This window comes from Oncorhynchus kisutch, linkage group LG20 (genome assembly GCF_002021735.2).
Source record: "Oncorhynchus kisutch isolate 150728-3 linkage group LG20, Okis_V2, whole genome shotgun sequence".
NCBI lineage: Eukaryota > Metazoa > Chordata > Actinopteri > Salmoniformes > Salmonidae > Oncorhynchus > Oncorhynchus kisutch.
Genome location: NC_034193.2, coordinates 34,355,519 through 34,377,874, shown reverse-complemented (window position 1 = coordinate 34,377,874; position 22,356 = coordinate 34,355,519). Strand labels below are relative to the sequence as shown.

Genomic DNA, 22,356 nt, shown 5'->3' with positions numbered 1-22,356 from the left:
GTTTTTAAGACAGTACTTACTGGTTTTAATCAGATCGCCTGTCTCCTACTCCTGTTCTTCCTTCAATGTGACAGTTCTCTCCCTCCTTCACTCCAAAAACTACATCCTCCTCTTTCTTTTCCTCTTCTTTTACAGTAACATCCTCCTCTTCTTTCACTCTGAACGCGTCTTCCTCTTCTTCCATTGAAAGTCTTTATTTTCTTCTTTGTCTGAAACAGCCTCACCCTCTACTTGTTTTTTTTTACTGTGACATCCTTCTCCTCTTTCACGACAATGTTCAGTCATAGAGTTTCTTTCTCCGACCAGCAGACCCCCTCTTCTTTAACAGGAGGGGAGAAATTTAGGGAGCTCATGGTCGGGGATGTTAACTAGCTAGTTAGCATTAGCGACCGTTAGGTAAATTTAAGACATCTGCCTGACTAACAGCGTAAATATGAAAAGAAATGGGGCAACTAGCTATAAAACATTAGCATGTTTAAAACACATAGGCAAATGTGCACTGAAACAGTCTAAAAAGCTTGAATGTTTAGGCCATGTCGCCTAGCAAGCTACTGAAGTGACTGACTCGCTGTTGTTGTTGAAGTGTCCCGTCCACTAGATTATACGTCACACTGGCAGCATTGTTATCAGCTGACTGGAGTGGGTAACGCAGTATAAGGAAATGTTTATTTAATTTCCTGAAGAAAAAAATATATATTTTAAAAAAATATTTCGTTAAATAATAATATTATATTGATACCTCGAAATGAAAGCATGTGTTGATTGATTAGTGAAGATTTGTAATGAATGAGAATTTTAACTTTACATCTAACGCTGCATTTAAGGCAATGTCATATTCATTCTGTCAAATAAACGCTCTGCAGCCTAGTTTAACAGTGATCTACGTTCTATGAAAGCTGCTGGCAGAAAACTGCAGAGTAGCTAGAGGAAAACCACTCGATAACTCCTCCTTTACCCACTCCATTGAATAAAGTACCATTTTTCAAATCCCCAAATCCGAAATAAAGAGGATTTACTTCACTGTCCAATCTACCCCTTGTTTCAGACCTGCCCCTCTGCTTCATACCGAGGCCCCCAGCTGCAGTTTCACCACATTCTCATTGACAACCCCAACATCTGTCTCTGAAATGGTCCATAATATGAGGTCAACTACCTGCCCCTTGGACCCTGTTCCCACAGGACTCATACAATCATAAATCAATTTCTTAATTCAGGCACTGTGAATAATTCCCTTAAAACTGCCTCCATCAAACCAACCTTGAAAAATCTGCATGAACCCTTCTAGTCTGGCTAGATACAACTACCTCTCTACCAACAATCTGCATGAACCCTTCCAGTCTGGCTGTATACAACTACAGAACTACCTCCCAACTACAGGCGGCTGGTTGAACCTTAATTGGGGAGCCACCGTGCATCTATATCTGCATTGCTGTTTGGGTTTTTTGGCTGAGTTTCTGTACATCACTTTGTGACATCGGCTGATGTAAAAAGGGCTTTATAAAGATACATTTGATGAAAAGATGTGGAGACCATCATAGTATAGTAGTGGAGCTAGTACAATAACAAGGTGTGGAGACCATCATAGTATAGTAGTGGAGCTAGTACAATAACAAGGTGTGGAGACCATCACAGTATAGTAGTGGTTCTAGTAGTGGAGCTAGTACAATAACAAGGTGTGAAGACCATCATAGTATAGTAGTGGAGCTAATAGTGGTACTAGTAGAATGAGTTGTGGAGACCATCATAGTATAGTAGTGGTACTAGTAGTGGAGCTAGTATAATAACAAGGTGTGAAGACCATCATAGTATAGTAGTGGTACTAGTACAAAAACAAGGTGTGGAGACCATCATAGTATAGTAGTGGTACTAGTAGTGGAGCTAGTATCATAACAAGGTGTGAAGACCACCATAGTATAGTAGTGGCGCTAGTACAATAACAAGGTGTGGAGACCATCATAGTATAGTAGTGGAGTACAATAACAAGGTGTGGAGACCATCATAGTAAAGTAGTGGAGCTAGTACAATAAGGTGTGGAGACCATCATAGTATAGTAGTGATACTAGTAGTGGAGCTAGTACAATAAGGTGTGGACACCATCATAGTATAGTAGTGGAGCTAGTACAATAACAAGGTGGAGACCATCATAGTATAGTGGTGGTACTAGTACAATAACAAGGTGTGGAGACCATCATAGTATAGTAGTGGTACTAGTACAATAACAAAGTGTGGAGACCATCATAGTATAGTAGTGGTACTAGTACAATAACAAGGTGGAGACCATCATAGTATAGTAATGGTACTAGTACAATAACAAGGTGTGGAGACCATCATAGTATAGTAGTGGTACTAGTACAATAACAAGGTGTGGAGACCATCACAGTATAGTAGTGGTATTAGTAGTGGAGCAGGTATAATAACAAGGTGTGGAGACCATCACAGTATAGTAGTGGTACCAGACCACCATCAATTTCAACTGATTTGATTAGAAATAGGGAAATTATTTCTAAGTGTAAGGGTGCCAATATATTTGGCTGCAGCTGTATCCAATCAAAGTCATTTAGCAATATCCAAATAGTATATATCAAATCAAATCCAATGTTGGAGTGATGAATAGCAAAATTCAATTAATCTATGTAATAACTTAATAGACTAGAGTCCTGTCCAGGGGAAGTACTTGTACATCAAGCTGCCTCACATTACAGAAACAGCTACAAGCCAAGGCTACTTACTTCCTTATATAATAATTTACATTTAGCAATATCCAAATCATATTATGAACTACATCAGAGGATTTATACTTGTATACAACCAATCAAAGTTCATAATAAAAACGAAATACACATGTTAAAATATTTAATCAAGATGAATAAACAACAGAAACAGGCCTGTTGTTTTGGTCAGATTTTCATGTCTGATTTAATTTAAACAATATGATTTAATGTGACAAACAAAAACAATAATTCTCAGTCAAAAACACAAGTCAGAACACAGTCTCTCTATTCTCTCATGTGATTCCAGGTCCTCTGACTGCGAAAATGTCTTTCCACAATGAGAGCAGTGGTATGTCTTCTCCTCCTGTGTATGTATTCTTTCATGCTTATTCAGATGCCTTAACCGGTTAAATCTCTTGCCACACTGGGAGCAGTGGTACGTCTTATCCCCTCCTGTGTGTGTCCTCTCATGCCTTGTCAGACCCCCTAACTTGGTAAAACTCTTTCCACACAAGGAGCATTGGTAGAGCTTTTCTTGTGTGTGTCCCTTCTCATGCTTTTTCAGACTCGTTAACCACCTAAAACTCTTTTCACACTGGGAACAGTGGAAGGGCTTTTCTCCTGTATGTATTCTCTCATGTGCTTTCAGGTGTAGTAATCGGGTAAAACTATTTCCACAGTAGGAGCAGTGGTGTCGTCTCGCTGGTTTGGGCATCTCCGTGTCTGGTTCCTCTGAAGGGCTCTTTCTGCTGTCAGAGTGAGAGGCTGGTCTCTCTCCTGCCAAAGACAGAGTAATTTGTTTAATACTAAAGAGAGACCTGAATGAAATCTCCACATAATAGAACTGTTTTCCTATGAGGTTTTATCCAGACTAGATACCTCAATAACCCGAGGTCAGTCTTCACAACAATACATTATTAAACATAAACTTGGTGACGGTGTGAATGTCATGTTTATAGGTAATGTTTAGGCTGAGCAGAGCTCTATAATAATATATTCTGTCATGTTTATAGGCTGAGCAGAGCTCTATAATAATATATAATGTCATGTTTTAGGCTGAGCAGAGGTCTATAATAATACATAATGTCATGTTTTAGGCTGAGCAGAGCTCTATAATAATATATATTACTAGTTCAGTCAATGTTTTAGGCTGCATTTGATCCAATGTTAATAACGTTTTGTTGGTGGCCCACTTCATCTCTAAAGTAATAATTACTATATTTTCTAAATTATAATTCTTTAGTTCAGCCTTTCCTTGAAACGGCTATTTTGGCCATGTTTTATGTAGACTTACAAACTTTAGCTAATATGCTAATATGTTTAGTCTCCCCAAAGCGCTTGTCCTTTTGCTAATATGTTTAGTCTCTCCATAACACGAGTCCATTTCATGTCAATAATGCTTGTTATTTTCTGTATTTCTCCAACATCTGAAATCTGCTTTTTGCGTATTTACACACTCCATGCAAGGTCTACAATAGACACTTGTCAAACGTTTCATTTATAACTTGTTTGCCATTTTGTGAGACAATTAAGTTGTGATTTTGTGGTGGGGGGGGGGGGGGTGACTCTGATGGTATACACATGTCACAGTTAAGCAATAAGACCCGAGGAAGTGTGGTATATGGCCAATATAGCATGGTTAAAGACTGTTCTTATGCACAGCGCAACGCAGAGTGCCTGGATACAGCCCTTAGCCTTGGTATATTGGCCATATATCAGAAACCCGAGGTAGATTATTGCAACTATAAACTGGTTACCAACTTAATTAGAACAGTAAAAATACATGTTCTGTCATACCCATGGTATACGGCCTGATATACCACAGCTGTCACCCAATCTGCATTCAGGGATTTAATTACCCATTTTAAAATGTAGCTTTAATATTATATTCTAACAAACTCCTGTAGTAGTACAGGACATTTTCAAGTGTAGAATTTCAGTAGCATGCTGCTTTAAAACCACACATTCGTTCAAAAACTTTGGAGAGTTAGTGCCCGTTTTTAAGACAGTACTTACTGGCGGTAATCAGATCTCCTGACTCCTCTGTCAATATAACAGTTCTCTCTCCCTCTTTCTCCTCATTCACTTCAAAAACTGCATCCTCCTTTTTCTCTTATTTTACTGTAACATCCTCCTCCTCTTTAACTCTGAACGCGTCTTCCTCTTCTTTCGCTGTAACACCCACCCTCTACTTCTTGTTTTACTGAGACATCCTTCTCTTCCTTCTCCTCTTTCACGACAATGTTCAGCCACAGACCCTCTTTCTCCATCCAGACCTCTTCTTCTTCAGCAGGAGGAGTAGTTTAGCTAGCTAGCTAGTTAGCATGAGCGACTAGTTTAGTGCTAGGCTAACTTTTCAAGCCAGCTAGTTGACTAACAACGTCACACTGGCAGCGTCGCCTGAAAGACGCACATCGGCGTCTGCAGTTAAGATACGCTTTTATATTTTTCATTCGCAGACCAATTATTTTTTTTATTCCTTTCATTAAATAATAATCTTATATTGAGACGTTCAAATAGAGCAGTGAAATTTTGAGTGAGAATTTAAAACATACTGTCCTTCACATCTGTATTTAAGGCAGTTTCATATTCATTCATTTAAAGAAACCCACTGGTCATATACTGGTTGAATTATCTGTCAAACTAGAAACACTCTGCAGCCTAGTTTAACAGTGATCTATGTTCTATGAATGCTGCTGGGAGCAAACTGTAGAGTAGTTAGAGAAAAACAAACCCAACTGTGCATCCCCAGGCCCTGGTATATCATCAGACTGCATACAAACCTAACTGCATCCACAGGCCCTGGTATATCATCAGACTGCATACAAACCTAACTGCATCCCCAGCCCCTGGTATATCATCAGACTGCATACAAACCTAACTGCATCCCCAGCCCCTGGTATATCATCAGACTGCATACAAACCTAACTGCATCCCCAGTCCCTGGTATATCATCAGACTGCATACAAACCTAACTGCATCCCCAGTCCCTGGTATATCATCAGACTGCATACAAACCTAACTGAATCCCCAGTCCCTGGTATATCATCAGACTGCATACAAACCTAACTGAATCCCCAGTCCCTGGTATATCAGAAGACTGCATACAAACCTAACTGCATGCATAGTCCCTGGTATATCAGACTCAGACCTCTTAAAGAAGAAGTTACAGGTCTGTGAGAGCCAGAAATCTTGCTTGTTTATAGGTGACCAAATACGTATTTTCCACCATAATTTGCAAATTAATTAATTAAAAATCCTACAATGTGATTTTCTGGATTTTTTCCACTAATTTTGTCTGTCATAGTTGAAGTGTACCTATGATGAAAATTACAGGCCTCTCATCTTTTTAAGTGGGAGAACTTGCACAATTGGTGGCTGACTAAATACTTTTTTGCCCCACTGTAAGTACACTGCTCAAGAAAATAAAGGGAACACTTAAACAACACAATGTAACTCCAAGTCAATCACACTTCTGTGAAATCAAACTGTCCACTTAGGAAGCAACACTGATTGACAATAAATTGCACATGCTGTTGTACAAATGGAATAGACAACAGGTGGAAATTATAGGCAATTAGCAAGACACCCCCAATAAAGGAGTGGTTCTGCAGGCGGTGACCACAGACCACTGCTCAGTTCCTATGCTTCCTGGCTGATGTTTTGGTCACTTTTGAATGCTGGCGGTGCTTTCACTCTAGTGGTAGCATGAGACGGAGTCTACAACCCACACAAGTGGCTCAGGTAGTGCAGCTCATCCAGGATGGCACATCAATGCGAGCTGTGACAAGAAGGTTTGCTGTGTCTGTCAGCGTAGTGTCCAGAGCATGGAGGAGTTACCAGGAGAAAGACCAGTACATCAGGAGACGTGGAGGAGGCCATAGGAGGGCAACAACCCAGCAGCAGGACCGCTACCTCCGCCTTTGTGCAAGGAAGAGCACTGCCAGAGCCCTGCAAAATGACCTCCAGCAGGCCACAAATGTGCATGGGTCTGCTCAAACGGTCAGAAACAGACTCCATGAGGGTGGTATGAGGGCCCGACTTCCACAGGTGGGGGTTGTGCTTACAGCCCAACACCGTGCAGGACATTTGGCATTTGCCAGAGAACACAAAGATTGACAAATTTGCCACTGGCGCCCTGTGCTCTTCACAGATGAGAGCAGGTTCACACTGAGCACATGTGACAGACGTGACAGAGTCGGGAGACGCCGTGGAGAACGTTCTGCTGCCTGCAACATCCTCCAGCATGACCGGTTTGGCGGTGGGTCAGTCATGGTGTGGGGTGGCATTTCTTTGGGGGTGCGCACAGCCCTCCATGTGCTCGCCAGAGGTAGTCTGACTGCCATTAGGTACCGAGATGAGATCCTCAGACCCCTTGTGAGACCATATGCTGGTGCGGTTGGCCCTGGGTTCCTCCTAATGCAAGACAATACTAGACCTCATGTGGCTGAAGTGTGTCAGCAGTTTCTGCAAGAGGAAGGCATCGGACCGAGGCTCTGCATCTGTCCTCGTGCTCCTAGACCTTAGTGCTGCTTTTGATACCATCGATCACCACATTCTTTTGGAGAGATTGGAAACCCAAATTGGTCTACACGGACAAGTTCTGGCCTGGTTTAGATCTTATCTGTCGGATAAATATCAGTTTGTCTCTGTGAATGGTTTGTCCTCTGACAAATCAACTGTAAATTTCGGTGTTCCTCAAGGTTCCGTTTTGGGACCACTATAGTTTTCACTATATATTTTACCTCTTGGGGATGTTATTCGAAAACATAATGTTAACTTTCACTGCTATGCGGATGACACACAGCTGTACATTTCAATGAAACATGGTGAAGCCCCAAAATTGCCCTTGCTAGAAGCATGTGTTTCAGACATAAGAAAGTGGATGGCTGCAAACTTTCTACTTTTAAACTCGGACAAAACAGAGATGCTTGTTCTAGGTCCCAAGAAACAAAGAGATCTTCTGTTGAATCTGACAATGAATCTTAATGGTTGTACAGTCGTCTCAAATAAAACTGTGAAGGACCTCGGCGTTACTCTGGACCCTGATCTCTCTTTTGAAGAACATATCAAGACCATTTCAAGGACAGCTTTTTTCCATCTATGTAACATTGCAAAAATCAGAAACTTTCTGTCCAATAATGATGCAGAAAAATGAATCCATGCTTTTGTCACTTCTAGGTTAGACTACTGCAATGCTCTACTTTCCGGCTACCCGGATAAAGCACTAAATAAACTTCAGTTGGTGCTAAATACAGCTGCTAGAATACTGACTAGAACCAAAAAATTTGATCATATTACTCCAGTGCTAGCCTCTCTACACTGGCTTCCTGTCAAAGCAAGGGCTGATTTCAAGGTTTTACTGCTAACCTACAAAGCATTACATGGGCTTGCTCCTACCTCTCTCTCTGATTTGGTCCTGCCGTACATACCTACACGTACGCTACGGTCACAAGACGCAGGCCTCCTAATTGTCCCTAGAATTTCTAAGCAAACAGCTGGAGGCAGGGCTATCTCCTATAGAGCTCAATTTTTATGGAACGGTCTGCCTACCCATGTCAGAGATGCAAACTCGGTCTCAACCTTTAAGTCTTTACTGAAGACTCATCTCTTCAGTGGGTCATATGATTGAGTGTAGTCTGGCCCAGGAGTGGGAAGGTGAACGGAAAGGCTCTGGAGCAACGAACCGCCCTTGCTGTCTCTGCCTGGCCGGTTCCCCTCTTTCCACTGGGATTCTCTGCCTCTAACCCTATTACAGGGGCTGAGTCACTGGCTTACTGGGGCCCTCTCATGCCGTCCCTGGAAGGGGTGCATCACCTGAGTGGGTTGATTCACTGATGTGGTCATCCTGTCTGGGTTGGTGACCCCCCTTGGGTTGTGCCATGGCGGAGATCTTTGTGGGCTATACTCGGCCTTGTCTCAGGATGGTAAGTTGGTGGTTGAAGATATCCCTCTAGTGGTGTAGGGGCTGTGCTTTGGCAGAGTGGGTGGGGTTATATCCTTCCTGTTTGGCCCTGTCCGGGGGTGTCCTCGGATGGGGCCACAGTGTCTCCTGACCCCTCCTGTCTCAGCCTCCAGTATTTATGCTGCAGTAGTTTATGTGTCGGGGGGCTAGGGTCAGTTTGTTATATCTGGAGTACCTCTCCTGTCCTATTCGGTGTCCTGTGTGAATCTAAGTGTGCGTTCTCTAATTCTCTCTTTCTCGCTCTCTCTCGGAGGACCTGAGCCCTAGGACCATGCCCCAGGACTACCTGACATGACTCCTTGCTGTCCCCAGTCCACCTGACCGTGCTGCTACTCCAGTTTCAACTGTTCTGCCTTATTATTATTATTATTATTATTATTATACGACCATGCTGGTCATTTACGAACATTTGAACATCTTGGCCATGTTCTGTTATCATCTCCACCCGGCACAGCCAGAAGAGGACTGGCCACCCCACATATGCTCTCTCTAATTCTCTCTTTCTTTCTCTCTCTCGGAGGACCTGAGCCCTAGGACCATGCCCCAGGACTACCTGACATGACTCCTTGCTGTCCCCAGTCCACCTGACCGTGCTGCTGCTCCAGTTTCAACTGTTCTGCCTTATAATAATAATAATAATAATAATAATAATAATACGACCATGCTGGTCATTTATGAACATTTGAACATCTTGGCCATGGTCTGTTATAATCTACACCCGGCACAGCCAGAAGAGGACTGGCCACCCCACATAGCCTGGTTCCTCTCTAGGTTTCTTCCTAGGTTTTGGCCTTTCTAGGGAGTTTTTCCTAGCCACCGTGCTTCTACACCTGCATTGCTTGCTGTTTGGGGTTTTAGGCTGCGTTTCTGTACAGCACTTTGAGATATCAGCTGATGTACGAAGGGCTATATAAATACATTTGATTTGATTGGTGCTATGGACTGGCCCGCCCGTTACCCAGACCTGAATCCAATTGAGCACATCTGGGACATCATGTCTCGCTCCATCCACCAATGCCACGTTGCACCACAGACTGTCCAGGAGTTGGCGGATGCTTTAGTCCAGGTCTGGGAGGAGATCCCTCAGGAGACCATCCGCCACCTCATCAGGAGCATGCGTTGTAGGGAGGTCATACAGGCACGTGGAGGCCACACACACTACTGAGCCTCATTTTGACTTGTTTTAAGGACATTACATCAAAGTTGGATCGGCCTGTAGTGTGGTTTTCCTCTTTAATTTTGAGTGTGACTCCAAATCCAGACCTCCATGGGTTGATAAATTTGATTTCCATTGATACATTGTGTGATTTTGTTGTCAGCACATTTAACTATGTCAAGAAAAAAGTATTTAATAAGAATATTTCATTCATTCAGATCTAGGATGTGTTATTTTAGGGTTCCCTTTATTTGTTGAGCAGTGTATTTGATCACCTACCAACCAGTAAGAATTCCGACTCACAGACCTGTTAGTTTTTCTTTAAGAAGCTCTCCTGTTCTCCACTCATTACCTGTATTAACTGCACCTGTTTGAACTCGTTACCTGTATAAAAGACACCTGTCCACACACTCAATCCAACAGACTCCAACCTCTCCACAATGGCCAAGAACAGGGAGCTGTGTAAGCACATCTGGGATAAAATTGTAGACCTGCACAAGGCTGGGGTGGGCTACAGGACAATAAGTAAGCAGCTTGGTGAGAAGGCAACAACTGTTCGCGCAATTATTAGAAAATGGTAGAAGTTCAAGATGACGGTCAATCACCCTCAGTCTGGGGCTCCATGCAAGATCTCACCTCGTGGGGCATCAATGATCATGAGGAAGGGGAGGGATCAGCCCAGAACTACACGGCAGGGCCTGGTCAATGACCTGAAGAGAGATGGGACCACAGTCTCAAAGAAAACCATTAGAAACACACTACACCGTCATGGATTAAAATCCTGCAGCACACGCAAGGTCCCCCTGCTCAAGCCAGCACATGCCCAGGCCCGTCTGAAGTTTGCCAATGACTATCTGGATGATCCAGAGGAGGAATGGGAGAAGGTCATGTGGTCTGGTGAGACAAAAATAGAGCTTTTCGGTCTAAACTCCACTCGCCGTGTTTGGAGGAAGAAGAAGGATGAGTACAACCCGAAGAACACCATCCCAACCGTGAAGCAAGGAGGTGGAAACATCATTCTTGGGGATGCTTTTCTGCAAAGGGGACAGGACGACTGCACCGTATTGAGGGGAGGATGGATGGGGCCATGTATCGCGAGATCTTGACCAACAACCTCCTTCCCTCAGTAAGAGCATTGAAGATGGGTCGTGGCTGGGTCTTCCAGCATGACAACGACCCGAAACACACAGCCAGGGCAACTAAGAAGTGGCTCCGTAAGAAGCATCTCAAGGTCCTGGAGTGGCCTAGCCAGTCTCCAGACCTGAACCCAATAGAAAATCTTTGGAGGGAGCTGAAAGTCCGTATTGCCCAGTGACAGCCCCGAAACCTGAAGGATCTGGAGAAGGTCTGTATGGAGGAGTGGGCCAAAATCCCTGCTGCAGTGTGTGCAAACCTGGTCAAGAACTACAGGAAACGTATGATCTCTGTGATTGCAAACAAATGTTTCTGTACCAAATATTAAGTTCTGCTTTTCTAATGTATCAAATACTTGTCATGCAATAAAATGCAAATTAATTACTTAAAAATCATACAATGTGATTTTCTGGATTTTTGTTTTAGATTCGGTCTCTCACAGTTGAAGTGTACCTATGATAAACCTGCAAAATCGGCAGTGTATCAAATACTTGTTCTCCCCACTGTAGATACTGACTCCTAGTGAACAGAATACCACAGGATCAGGCAACTCAAACTATTGATTGATCAGCTAGCTCACAGACGAACCACAGTGGTTGAATAGTTTCAGGAAGTCAATTCATGATTCTCGGTTGTGACTAGATGGAGTACAGTTACGACCGGAAGTGACATTTTGTAGCAGGTTAGGAGAGCAATTTAGCTAACCCTTTTCCTAACCTTAACCTCAGCCTCGTAACCTGCTATGTCCATGAGGCAGAAATATTGGGCTAGTCTGTTTTGCATGGCCAGGTTCCCCGAGTGGGTGGAAATTTCACTTAAGGACAAATGGAATAGACTACAATGTGCAAACCCCACCTCCTCTTTACCAGATAGGTGGACACTACATGATTACTGAGGTGGACCAGAGGTGATGATAAGTTCCTCTTGACCAGATAGGTAGACACTACAGGACTACCGAGGGGGATCAGAGATGGTAACCTCATCTTTACCAGATAGGTGGACACTACAGGACTACTGAGGTGGACCAGAGATGATGGTAAGTTCCTCTTTACCAGGTGTTTGCTGTAATAGACAAAGCCTATTGAAAACCAAAAAGACTAAAGAAGCAAACTAATTTAAATAAAAAGGTTAAACCCTCTCCTGCTGTTCTGACTGACATGTTGTGTTATCTACCATCCAGCCATCCATTCACCCAATCAGAAGACCTCTCCTGCCATCCATTCACCCAATCAGAAGACCACTCCAGCCATCCATTCACCCAATCAGAAGACCTGTCCTGATACGTTGTGTTATCCACCTTTCAGCCCTCCATTCAGAATAACTCATTTCTGTAAGTACATAGATGTAGATAATGAATGTCCACTAGCGGCTAACATCGTTCCATACAGTTTATTCAGATAACGTTGCATTAATCAAATCATTTTTTACAATTGGCACATTGTGGAATAATAAGGGTTCATACTTGTATTCAATTAAACACATTAAAATTGTAATCTTATTTTAGACATGATCATGTCTCCAGAGGAAAAAACTAAAACAAAAGTAGAGGCCTATATTTGAGTTAAATTTAATATAAACAATATGATTTAATGTGACATAAAACAACGGTCAAACAGTCAGAACACAGTGACTCATCAGAACACAGCCTGTCTATTCTGTCATGTGATTTCAGGTCCTCTGTCTGGGAAAATGTCTTTCCACAATTGGGTTCCCTAACTAAAACTCTTTCCAAACTGTGAGGTTATCCTCCCCTGTGTGTGTTTGTCCACATGCCTTTTCAGGTTCCCTAGCTTAGTAAAACTCTTTCCACAATGGGAACAATGGTACGGTTTCTCTTTAGAGTGTATTAGCTTATGTATGTTCATGCTATCTAAGTCAGTAAAATTCTTTCCACACTGGGAGCAGTGGTAAGGATTTTCTCCTGTGTGTGTCCTTTCATGCTTCTTTAGGTCCGGTGATCTTGAAAATCTCTTTCCACACTGGGAGCATTGGTAAGGCTTCTCTCCTGTGTGTGTCCTCTCATGCTCTTTCAGGTTATCTGACAATGCAAAATTCTTTCCACATTGGGAACAGTGGTAAGGCTTATCTCGAGAGTGTATTCTCTTATGTTGATTCAGGGTCGCTGAATGGGAAAAACTCTTTCCACACTGGGAGCAATTGTGTGGTTTTTCCCCTGTGTGTGTCCTCTCATGTGATTTTAAGCTTTCTGACAATGCAAAATTCTTTCCGCAATGAGAACAGGGGTAAGGTTTCTCTCCAGAGTGTATTTTCTTATGTTTGTTCAGGTTCCCTAAATGGGAAAAACTCTTTCCACACTGGACGCAATTGTGTGGTTTTTCCCCTGTGTGTGTCCTCTCATGTGATTTTAAGTTTTGTAATAACCTAAAATTCTTTCCACAATGGGAACAGGGGTAAGGCTTCTCTCCAGTGTGTATTCTTTTATGTTTTTTTAGGTTCCCTAGATGGGAAAAACTCTTTCCACACTGGACGCAATTGTGTGTTTTTTCCCCTGTGTGTGTCCTCTCATGTGATTTTAAGTGTTCTGACAACCTAAAATATTTTCCACAATGGGAACAGGGGTAAGGCTTTTCTCCAGAGTGTACTCTCTTGTGTTTTTTTAGGTTCCCTAACTGCGCAAAACTCTTTCCACACTGGGAGCAATTGTGTGGTTTTTCCCCTGTGTGTGTCCTTTCATGTAATATTAGTTCATGAGTTCGCGGAAATCTCTTTCCACACTGGGAGCATTGGAAAGGCTTTTCTCCTGTGTGTTTTCTCTCATGCTCTTTTAGGTTCCCTAACTTGGTAAAACTCCTTCCACACAGGGAGCAGTGATGTCGTCTCACTGCTTTGGGAGTCTCTGGGTCTGTTTCCCCTGAAGGACTCTTCCGTCTGTCAGAGGGAGAGTCTGGTCTCTCTCCTGCCAAAGACAAACAAAGTATTTAGTTAAACAGACACCTGACTAAAACCTCCATATGACAAAACAGTCTTCCTATTGAGGTCTAGATATTTCAGTATAACACAACATTTGGATCCTGGATGCTGATTGGTTATAGCGTTAGTTATTCACAATACTAACCGGGTAATGACTGTTAACAGTTCTATTTGAATCATTCCTACACATCCACTGTACCACAGCCCAGCCAGGCAATTCATCAACTAATCTCCACTGTACCACAGCCCTGCCAGGCAATTCATCAACTAATCTCCACTGTCCCACAGCCCAGCCAGGCAATTCATCAACTAATCTCCACTGTACCACAGCCCTGCCAGGCAATTCATATACTAATCTCCACTGTCCCACAGTCCAGCCAGGCAATTCATCAACTAATCTCCACTGTCCAGCCAGGCAATTCATAAACTAATGTTCACTAAAAAGAATCTAGACATTATTACCCCATGTTTATAGCCTAGCATTTGGATTGCAACAGAGGGGGTTCATTAATATGAATGAATATAGGCATCAATGAATATAGGCTCCTATGACCATGGCCGATGGTACAAGAAGAAAAGAAAATAATGAAATAACAACAAGCCGAAGCAGCAAACTGAGGCAATAAGAAACACTGGTGCTAGTGTGTTCTGATATAGGAACACTGGTGCTAGTGTGTTCTGATATAGGAACACTGGTGCTAGTGTGTTCTGATATAGGAACATTGGTGTGGTCTGATATAGGAACACTGGTGCTAGTGTGTTCTGATATAGGAACACTGGTGCGGTCTGATATAGGAACACTGGTGTGGTCTGATATAGGAACACTGGTGCTGGTGTGGTCTGACATAGGAACACTGGTGCGGTCTGATATAGGAACACTGGTGTGGTCTGATATAGGAACACTGGTGCTGGTGTGGTCTGACATAGGAACACTGGTGCGGTCTGATATAGGAACACTGGTGTGGTCTGATATAGGAACACTGGTGTGGTCTGATATAGGAACACTGGTGCTGGTGTGGTCTGATATAGGAACACTGGCGCTGGTGTGGTCTGACATAGGAACACTGGTGCTGGTGTGGTCTGATATAGGAACACTAGTGCTGGTGTGGTCTGATATAGGAACACTAGTGCTGGTGTGGTCTGATATAAGAACACTGGTGCTAGTGTGTTCTGATATAGTAAAACAACGTGTCAGAGGAACACAACCTGCTGATATAGGTATCAGCCTACCAGACGAGCTAAATACCTTTTATGCTCGCTTCGAGGCAAGCAACACTGAAGCATGCACGAGAGCACCAGCTGTTCTGGATGACTGTGAGATAACGCTCTCGGTAGCCAATGTGAGCAAGACCTTTAAACAGGCCAACATTCACAAAGTTGCGGGGCCAGATGGATTACCAGGACGCGTACTCAAAGCATGCGTGAACCAACTGGCAAGTGTTTTCACTGACATTTCAACCACTCCCTGACCAGGTCTATAATACCTACATGTTTCAAGCAGACCAGCATAGTCTCTGTACCCAAGGAAGCGAAGGTAACCTGTCTAAAGGATTACCGCTCCATAGCACTCACATCGGTAGCCATGAAGTGCTTTGAAAGTCATGGCTCATATCAACAGAATCATCTCGGATACCCTAGACCCACACCAATTCGCATTCCGCCTCAACCGATCCAAAGATGGCACTCCACACTGCCCTTTCCAACAGATCCAAAGATTGCACTCCACACTGCCCTTTCCCACCTGGACAAAAGGAACACCTATGTGAGAATGCTGGTCATTGACTACAGCTCAGCGTTCAACACCAGTGCCCACAAAGCTCATCACTAAGCTAAGGACCCTGGGACTAAACACCTCCCTCTGCAACTGGATCATGGACTTCCTGATGGGCCGCCCCCAGGTGGTAAGGGTAGGCAACAACACGTCTGCCACGCTGATCCTCAACAAAGGGGCCCCTCGGGTATGTGTACTTAGTCCCCTCCCAAAAGGTTCTACAGCTGCACCATCGAGAGCATCCTGATCGGTTACATCACCATCTGGTATGGTAACTGCTTGGCATCTGACTAAGGCGCTACAGAGGGTAGTGTGTACGGCCCAGTACATCACTGGGGCCAAGCTTCCTGCCATCCAGGACCTATATAATAGGCGGTGTCAGAGGCAGACCCATAAAATCGTTAAAGACTCCTGTCACCCAAGTTTTAGACTGTTTTCTATGCTACCGCACAGCAAGCATCGGAGCGCCAAGTCTAGGACCAAAAGGCTCCTTTACAGCTTCTACCCCCAAGCCATAAGGCTGCTGAACAATTAATCAAATGGCCACTGGACTATTTACATTGACCCCCCCACGCCCCCATTTGTTTTGTACACTGCTACTACTCGCTGTTTTTATCTACGCATTTGACTATTTTCTACATTGTAGAGTAATAGTGAAGACATCAACACTATGAAATAACACATATGGAATTATGTAGTAACCAAAAAAAGTTTTAAATCTAAATAGATTTGAGATTCTAGATTCTTCTAAGTAGCCACCTTTTGGCTTAATATTTAAGGATTTAATGTTGTTTTTGATTTGATGTTATTATACATATATTTTTGTGCCACTTATTTGAAAAGTATTACAAATTACTGTTATTATTACTATTATATAGCGCCCAATCCACTTTTCTAGACAAGGGGCGAAGTCAGGATATTTAGGGGGGCTTTCAGTTGGAAACTATACTGCAGGACTATTCACAGATTGTTGATGAACACTTTTCTCATCTTTCTGTCTATAAAACAGTACTGCAATGTAGAGAAATGCATTTCACTATACATTTATGTTCCCTGAACTGATTTTAAACCCCAGATTTCAGCTTCCTGAACTGATTTTAAACCCCAGATTTCAGCATATATTTCAGTTCCCTGAAGCGATTCCAACCACTGACTTCAGCATGTTTTTTAAAGAGAATCTTAACTTGAAAATGATGTGTTCTAGCTATCAACAATTGCTTCAGTAGATGTCTGAAGAAAATATCTCAGAACAAGCACACTGAATGTGGTGAATGGAACAGCTTCTGAAGAGAAGATCCATCAATATCCATCACATCCACAACCAGTGTATGTTACTGACATCATAACGCTGAAAAAACATATTGACAATGAAAAGAAGGAACTAATTATAAACCATATTAAACCTATTGACAATGAAAAGCAGGAACTAATTATAGACCATATAAAACCTACTGACAATGAAAAGCAGGAACTAATTATAAACCATATAAAATCTACTGGCAATGAAAAGCAGGAACTAATTATAGACCATATAAAACCTACTGACAATGAAAAGCAGGAACTAATTATAAACCATATAAAACCTACTGACAATGAAAAGCAGGAAATAATTATAAACCATATAAAACCTACTGACAATGAAAAGCAGGAACTAATTATAGACCATATAAAACCTACTGACAATGAAAAGCAGGAACTAATTATAAACCATATAAAACCTACTGACAATGAAAAGCAGGAAATAATTATAAAACCTTGATAAAAGTTCACTTTCCAGAGAAAGTTTCAAGATGATCTGATGTCAGCTCCAGGTTTTACATTCCCTAAAACCTTTATGGATGTTACATTGCCCGTCTCTTCCTTTGGGTCTGTACTGTTACATTGCCCGTCTCTTCCATTGGGTCTGTACTGTTACATTGCCCGTCTCTTCCATTGGGTCTGTACTGTTACATTGCCCGTCTCTTCCATTGGGTCTGTACTGTTACATTGCCCGTCTCTTCCATTGGGTCTGTACTGTTACATTGCCCGTCTCTTCCATTGGGTCTGTACTGTTACATTGCCCGTCTCTTCCATTGGGTCTGTACTGTTACATTGCCCGTCTCTTCCATTGGGTCTGTACTGTTACATTGCCCATCTCTTCCATTGGGTCTGTACTGTTACATTGCCCGTCTCTTCCATTGGGTCTGTACTGTTACATTGCCCGTCTCTTCCATTGGGTCTGTACTGTTAGATTGCCAGTCCCCCACCGATCTTTATAATACTTCAAAACAACACTCAGGACTCTTCCACTGGGTCTGTACTGCCTCATTAACATGTCCATAACTAATACTGGAGGACAGCTATGTCAATGACATCACCAGCTATGAGTGGAAAACAAGATCCGGGAAGCCCATTCTAAAAGACATGAAATATGATTGGCTGAAAAGCCTTTTGGAGACTTGGTCACATGCTCTGTAATGATCTAAATTCATACAATGACCTGTTTATAGGGCTTAAAGCTGCAACATGTCACTTTTTGGGTGACCTGACAAACTTCACATAGAAATTTGTTTTATAGATATGCCACTCATTGAAAGCAAGTCTAAGAAGTCACAGATCTGATCTATGTGCGCCATGTCTATGCTTCCCATTCTTAAGTGTTTTTTTTTTAGTCTTTTCCCTTAGGATTTTGTACACCAGCTTCAAACTGCTTTAAATACAATATTTGAGGTTTTAGAAAATATATTTCATAGCGGTTTAGATAATACAATGATTGTGACAAAACAAGTTTGGAGTGTAGACATACTGAAATCAGGCGAAATGTCACCTTTTTTATCAAATGGGGGAGAGATTTATGCACATTGAACCTTAAAGGATAATTATCACCGTGGTTCAGGTTCACTTTTACGCAAAATCAATAACAGATTTTACCTGTTAGAAATATAACTAATGACTGTCTGATGTCCAGACTATATATGTTAGACATTAGCTATATTTCTAAATGTTTCTAACAGATTTAATCTGGACATCAGACAGTCATTAGTTATATTTCTAACAGGTAAAATCTGGACATCACACAGTCATTAGTTATATTTCTAAATGTTTGTCTCATTTTGGTATCAGAAAGAAAAAGTAGTAGTTGTAGATATTTTTGATATTGAATAGAATGTTGTATAATTATTTATAGTAGTTAGAATTAATATAGAAATGCTGACTGTGTACAGCGTTGTATGAAAGTTGTTTATTTGGATACAGAATATCTATTTGTCATGACCCCTAGTGGCCAATTCTAGGTGCGTTTCATTATTTGGAATATGGGAAGTCCACATGGGAACAGATGGGTGCCTGTATAGAAAACGCAGTTTTAAGATACAGTTTTCAACCATTTAATATCATTGTTTAATATAGTTTTATTGTGGATTTATACCTCTGGATTGACCTTTTGACTTCAAGTTTTTCACCTTCATAATCGCTGTAGCATTTGAACATCCAATATCCATTGGAATCTGTCAATGCTTCCTTGTTGTAGCTTTAAACTGTCACTCCAGTCTCCTTTCACCTCCTGTCCATGACATCACCACTTCCTATCAAACCAACTCCTCGAATACTCTACTACTTGACGTTTGCAGTTGTCTATTAAACACCATTTTCAAAGTAATATTTGTTTCCCTTTAGTGTGTTTATACTTTAATGTATTTATATATCACTTTTCAACAGGAAAAGTTCAAAGTAAAAATCACTGGAGGACGTCATGAACAATTCATATAGTACAACAAGTGTAGAATGCCCTTTTAAAAATCACACGAGATCAACAACCCTGTTTTATAAGATAGTACTCACTGTATTTACTGGTGTTAATCAGATCTCCAGTCTTCTCTTCTTCGTCCTCCTCTAATGTGACAGTAATCTCCCCCTCTTCATCCTTCATTAAAAAAACGTCTTCATCTTCTTTCACTGTGACAGCAACCTCCTCCACTCCAAAAACTGCATCCTCCTCTTCTTTTACTGTAACATCCTCCTCTTTCACTCTGAACGCGTCTTCCTCTTCTTTCACTGAAACGTCTTTCTCTTCTTCTTTCAAGGTAACAGCCTCACCCTCTACTTGTTTGTGTATTGTAACAGCCTCTTCTTCTTCCTCCTCTTTGACGAGAGCTTCTTTCTCCGTCCAGCAGACCTCTTCTTTATCAGGAGAGGAGCTTAGTGAACTCATGGTCGGAGATAAAAGCTAGTTAGCATTAGCGACTAGACTAGTGCTAATTTAACCAGCCAGCTAGTTGACTTACAACGTATATATGCAATTCAATGGGGTAGCTAGTTGTTTCCACATAAGTATGTTTAAATCATAGTGGCAAATAAACCAAGAAATTGTCTAAAGAACTTGAATGTTCCGACTTTGTTGGCTAGCGAGCTACCGAGGTGGCTGCAGTTGTTGAAGAAGCGTTCCGTCCACTAGATTAAACGTCACACTAGAAACATCGCCTGAAAGACACATATCGCCATCTGCTGTCTGGAGGGAGGAAACGCAGTTGAGGGAAAACTTTTTTTTCTTCCATCATTGAATTATAATATTATAAAGCAGTGTAGGGAAACGTTTTTTTCTCTCCATTAAATATGAATATTATATAAACACGCACAAAGAGCAACAACTGTTGTTTGATTAGGTCAGATGTTTTATGAGAATTTAAAACAAACTCTACATCTACTCCACATCTGTATTTCTGATTCAGTCAAATAACTAGATATCACAATAAGCACCTAGTTATTAATACCCTTGATAAAGATGAGCAAAAATTACTGTATAAAATAAATAAACTTTACCCACTACCAGGATAGTTTAGCCCAGAAACCTGGTTTCCTCTCTGCTAGGAGGCTGAAACTTGGCCATAATCGGGTCTTCTAGCAAGACACCAACATCCATGAAGAAACGGTTAATTGGGCACAAAATCAACATTTTCAACAGCCATCTCAGTCTTCAGACTGGAACTCCATTGAAAACCTGTGGTTCGAATTGAACAGGACAGTCCATAAGAACAGACAAAAGAAATCAAGGACCTGGAGAGATTCTGTATGGAGGAATGGTCACACCAAATGTGTTCTCTCATCTCATAAAACATTTCAGTGTTGTTATCCTCCTAAGGCAAGGGTGCTTCCTTTTGAGAAATACATGTTAAACTATATCTCTTTCTCTGAGCAATTAGTATGAAATGATATAATTTCCCTATTTTTGTTGGTGTAACAATACATCATGTAGATGTATATAATGTACAGACTAGGTCTATACTGCTCCTACATGGTTTAACAATAGATAATGTAGATGTATATAATGAACAGACTAGGTCTGTACATGACATATTATCTCCTAACCAGTCACAATGCTGGCTGAGGTAAAAAATACTCCATTGTTGATGAGAGCGGGGGAAGCTGCTCCATTGTTGATGAGAGCGGGGGAAGCTGCTCCATTGTTGATGAGAGCGGGGGAAGCTGCTCCATTGTTGATGAGAGCGGGGGAAGCTGCTCCATTGTTGATGAGAGCGGGGGAAGCTGCTCCATTGTTGATGAGAGCGGGGGAAGCTGCTCCATTGTTGATGAGAGCGGGGGAAGCTGCTCCATTGTTGATGAGAGCGGGGGAAGCTGCTCCATTGTTGATGAAAGCGGGGGAAGCTACTCCATTGTTGATGAAAGCGGGGGAAGCTACTCCATTGTTGATGAAAGCGGAGGAAGCTACTCCATTGTTTATAAAAGCGGGGGAAGCTACTCCATTGTTTATGAAAGCGGGGGAAGCTACTCCATTGTTGATGAAAGCAGGGAAGTGTTGTAACAGAACTGCCTGAGATGTGGGGGAAGGGAAGCTGCTCACTGATTGGCTGTAGTAAAAAGGGTCCCTCCAAAAATCTATCACTATTCCAACTGACATGTCAAATTCTCCCCCAAATCTACCACTAATATGCCAAGCCTCCACAGACCCTGTCTTGTATAGACAAACAGAACAAATCATTTGACATTCAAATATGGCATTTTAAATAGCTCAATTCAAATCCAGCTGGGCCTTTTTAACACAGACTGTTGTTCCTGCTGTAGATGTTATGCCTTTGTACAGATCTAGGATCAGTTCTCCTCCACAATGCATATACAGTACCGGTCAATTGGTTGGGCACACCTACAAATTCAATGTTTTTTATTTATTTTAACTATTGTCTACATTGTAGAATAATAGTGAAGACAACACAACTATGCCAAATGTGTGCAAAGTTGTCAAGGCAAATTGTGAATACTTTGAAGAATCTCAAATAGGAAATATATTTTGATTTGTTTAACTATTTTTTTCACATATGATTCCATGTGTGTTATTTTATAGTTTTAATGTCTTCACTATTATTATACAATGCAGAAAATTGTAAAAATAAAGCAAACCCATGAATGAGTAGGTTGTGTGTCCAAACTTTTGACTGGTACTGTATATAGGCTCTTTGTCATTATGGGGTATTGTGTGTAGATTGAGAGGAAAAAATATTTAATCCCTTTTAGAATAAGGCTGTAACGTAACAAAATCTAGCAAAAGTGAGGGGGTCTGAATACTTTCCGAATGCACTGTATATTTTGGGGCAGTACTTAGTGACATCACATCCCAAAACAGGAGGTACAAATACATAAACATAGGTTCACAATATCAACATTCAATGTATCAAAATATGACCAAGCTGAAAATTGA

General features: G+C 41.7%; 1 protein-coding gene and 1 long non-coding RNA gene across 2 annotated transcripts; both read right to left on the bottom strand.

Moving 5' to 3' along the window:
- Positions 1–2,839: 2,839 nt before the first annotated feature.
- LOC116355383 (uncharacterized) lies at positions 2,840–5,127 on the bottom strand. Its single transcript, XR_004204400.1, has 2 exons — positions 4,728–5,127; positions 2,840–3,488 (listed from the first exon to the last, which is right to left on the bottom strand). It is a non-coding gene; the product is annotated as an uncharacterized LOC116355383 (long non-coding RNA).
- A 7,209-nt stretch (positions 5,128–12,336) lies between these two features.
- On the bottom strand, positions 12,337–19,730 carry LOC109865640 (zinc finger protein OZF-like). Its single transcript, XM_031798755.1, has 2 exons — positions 19,488–19,730; positions 12,337–13,883 (listed from the first exon to the last, which is right to left on the bottom strand). The coding sequence occupies exons 1-2, from the start codon at positions 19,573–19,575 to the stop codon at positions 12,679–12,681; spliced, it is 1,293 nt and encodes a 430-aa protein (XP_031654615.1). The 5' UTR covers positions 19,576–19,730; the 3' UTR covers positions 12,337–12,678.
- Positions 19,731–22,356: the final 2,626 nt, after the last annotated feature.